General features: G+C 47.6%; 1 protein-coding gene across 1 annotated transcript in view; it reads right to left on the reverse strand.

The window, feature by feature from the left end:
- hs3st3l (heparan sulfate (glucosamine) 3-O-sulfotransferase 3-like) overlaps positions 1 to 1,516 on the reverse strand; it is an 11,415-nt gene extending 9,899 nt beyond the window's left edge. The window contains exon 1 of the mRNA XM_046355234.1: positions 565 to 1,516. Coding sequence (XP_046211190.1) covers positions 565 to 1,022 — 458 coding nt within the window. The 5' untranslated portion in view covers positions 1,023 to 1,516. The remainder of the gene's footprint in view (positions 1 to 564) is intronic.
- Positions 1,517 to 2,139: the final 623 nt, after the last annotated feature.

The raw sequence follows: 2,139 nt of genomic DNA on the forward strand, positions 1-2,139 counted from the left end.
GTGTGTGTGTGTGTGTGTGTGTGTGTGTGTGTGTGTGTGTGTGTGTGTGCATGTGTGTGTGTGTGGGGGGGGTCCTGTGGACCTCTAGGATGAGACCAGACCCAGCTGACTAAGGTAACATCTGGCCTCAGCTGCAGGGATGATTGCACTGTAAGAACTCATCCAGACCCCCCCACCCTGCACATAATCACACAAACATGTACACACAAACAAACACACACACACAGAGATTGGCATAGCCAGATGGCAGTCTCTCTCTCTCTGTCTCTGCCTGTCACCTAATCCACTATATGCTGGCCATGGGTATGTTTGGGTATTCCAAAAACAAACAAGCATTATTCCTAGATCTATTTTTATGTTTTAGGCTGCGACACAGTGGATGCACATTCAAATTGTTCTGTAAAATCCATTACCAACCAAGTCCACCATTCATCGGATCAAATGGAACAATGCTTTCTGATACAGGCGCAGGTGCACTGAGTCAAAAGCATTTCTCAAACAAACAACATTCATTGGATAGCAATGTCCTTTGGAGAAATGTACACGTGCACGCATGATATGTACCTGTACCAGTGTAAACCTCGTGCGTAATGCCGGTCAAAGAAGTGCGACTCAGAGCCCAGCGCGCGGATATCCGGGTGCAGCCTGAGAAACTCCAGCAAAGCCCTCGTGCCACCCTTCTTCACTCCTATAATAAGGGCTTGGGGTAACCGCCGGGTCGCCTTCCAATCTTTACCCGTGTTATCAGTCTCCAAACCGGGCGTCAGTGTGCTCCCCTCCCCGGTCCCTGGGTATCCATCTTCATCCTGTACCGGTACAACGTAGTTATAGAACGTCAGGTTTCTGTCATCGCTGGCGGGTCTGTCCGATACTGAGTTTTCCGTCCGGTCCGACTCGCAGCATCCCGTGAAGAAGTAGAAGAGCGAGACACAGATGATTCCCAAAGATAGAATGATTATACATTTTTGGAGGACTCTCCTGATGTCTCTATCCGTTGGGTTGCTGTGGTGAAAAGTTGCCATCGCCTTCCCTCAGAGTCCCATCCGAGGAGGGCCATTCTACTGTAAACTCAGCTCACATAACTTCATCTCTGTGAAGACACGAAGGCTTTCTGAGCCGCTCAGATAGAATAAATTATCCATAGTGCCGCTGCGTCGATTCCACAAAACCGCAATAAAGTCGCCGGTGTGCCCGTGTCCCATCTTTCCCTTTTGGCGGTTCATTCTGCGCGTATGAAATCCATTGAGTTGGCTGCTATTTTCAACGTGACCCCGTTTCTCCGGAATCCCAATCGCAGCTCAGCCACCCAATCAAGAGATCAATTCCTGTGTTCTGTCCAGACATCCACCCCCTCATTCGACCCCACCGGTATGGAAAATATAGCCTAGAGCTGTTAATATCAACCGCACAGGGTTGGAGCGGTCCTTTACCCTGGGATTACCCGCTGTCTCACTCCATGGGTCTCCAGGGATTGCGTGTCATGGGGTCTCGCTCTCTCTCTCTCTCTCTCTCTCTCTCTCTCTCTCTCTCTCTCTCTCTCTCTCTCTCCCAATTCTTTTTTATCATTCATTTGTTCAGGAAAGTGTGCGCTGCGCTCCGAATGAAATTGTCTTTGATTGGAGGGTCATGGCCGAAGGCGGGTCTAATCCCAACGGATTTTATTGGGAAAACGGACATGAATTTGATGCGCATGCACGCAGAAGAGAAGAGAGAGCCGTTATGGTGTGCATATATGACAGAGCATGACCCCTTCTTGATGTAGTACATCAACATTTATCCAGTGATTGTATCTGTTGGCATTTAGTGTTTTATGTAGGGCTATTCTACAGTTTCTTCACAGCCAGTTGTGCAACATATTTTCATACTAGCCTATAAAGTACATTGTCACTTTGGAGAGCCAATTTACTATTTCAATTTGCAGAAAACTAAATGTTGTATTCACTAAACACACAAAACCGCATTAGCCAATATTGCTCATAGGGCAAATTCCAAACAGGGTTAGCTGGTCAACCATTATGTCTGACAGAGTTGATCACACCCTGATGGTGGTTAGTCCCTGTAAATCAGGAGGTGGCTGAGCACATAATTGGTTTACTGGTTAGTATTGGTCCAGTAACTGTGACTGAACGGCCAAAGCCT

Source organism: Oncorhynchus gorbuscha, linkage group LG07, assembly GCF_021184085.1.
Source record: "Oncorhynchus gorbuscha isolate QuinsamMale2020 ecotype Even-year linkage group LG07, OgorEven_v1.0, whole genome shotgun sequence".
NCBI classification, from domain to species: Eukaryota; Metazoa; Chordata; class Actinopteri; order Salmoniformes; family Salmonidae; genus Oncorhynchus; species Oncorhynchus gorbuscha.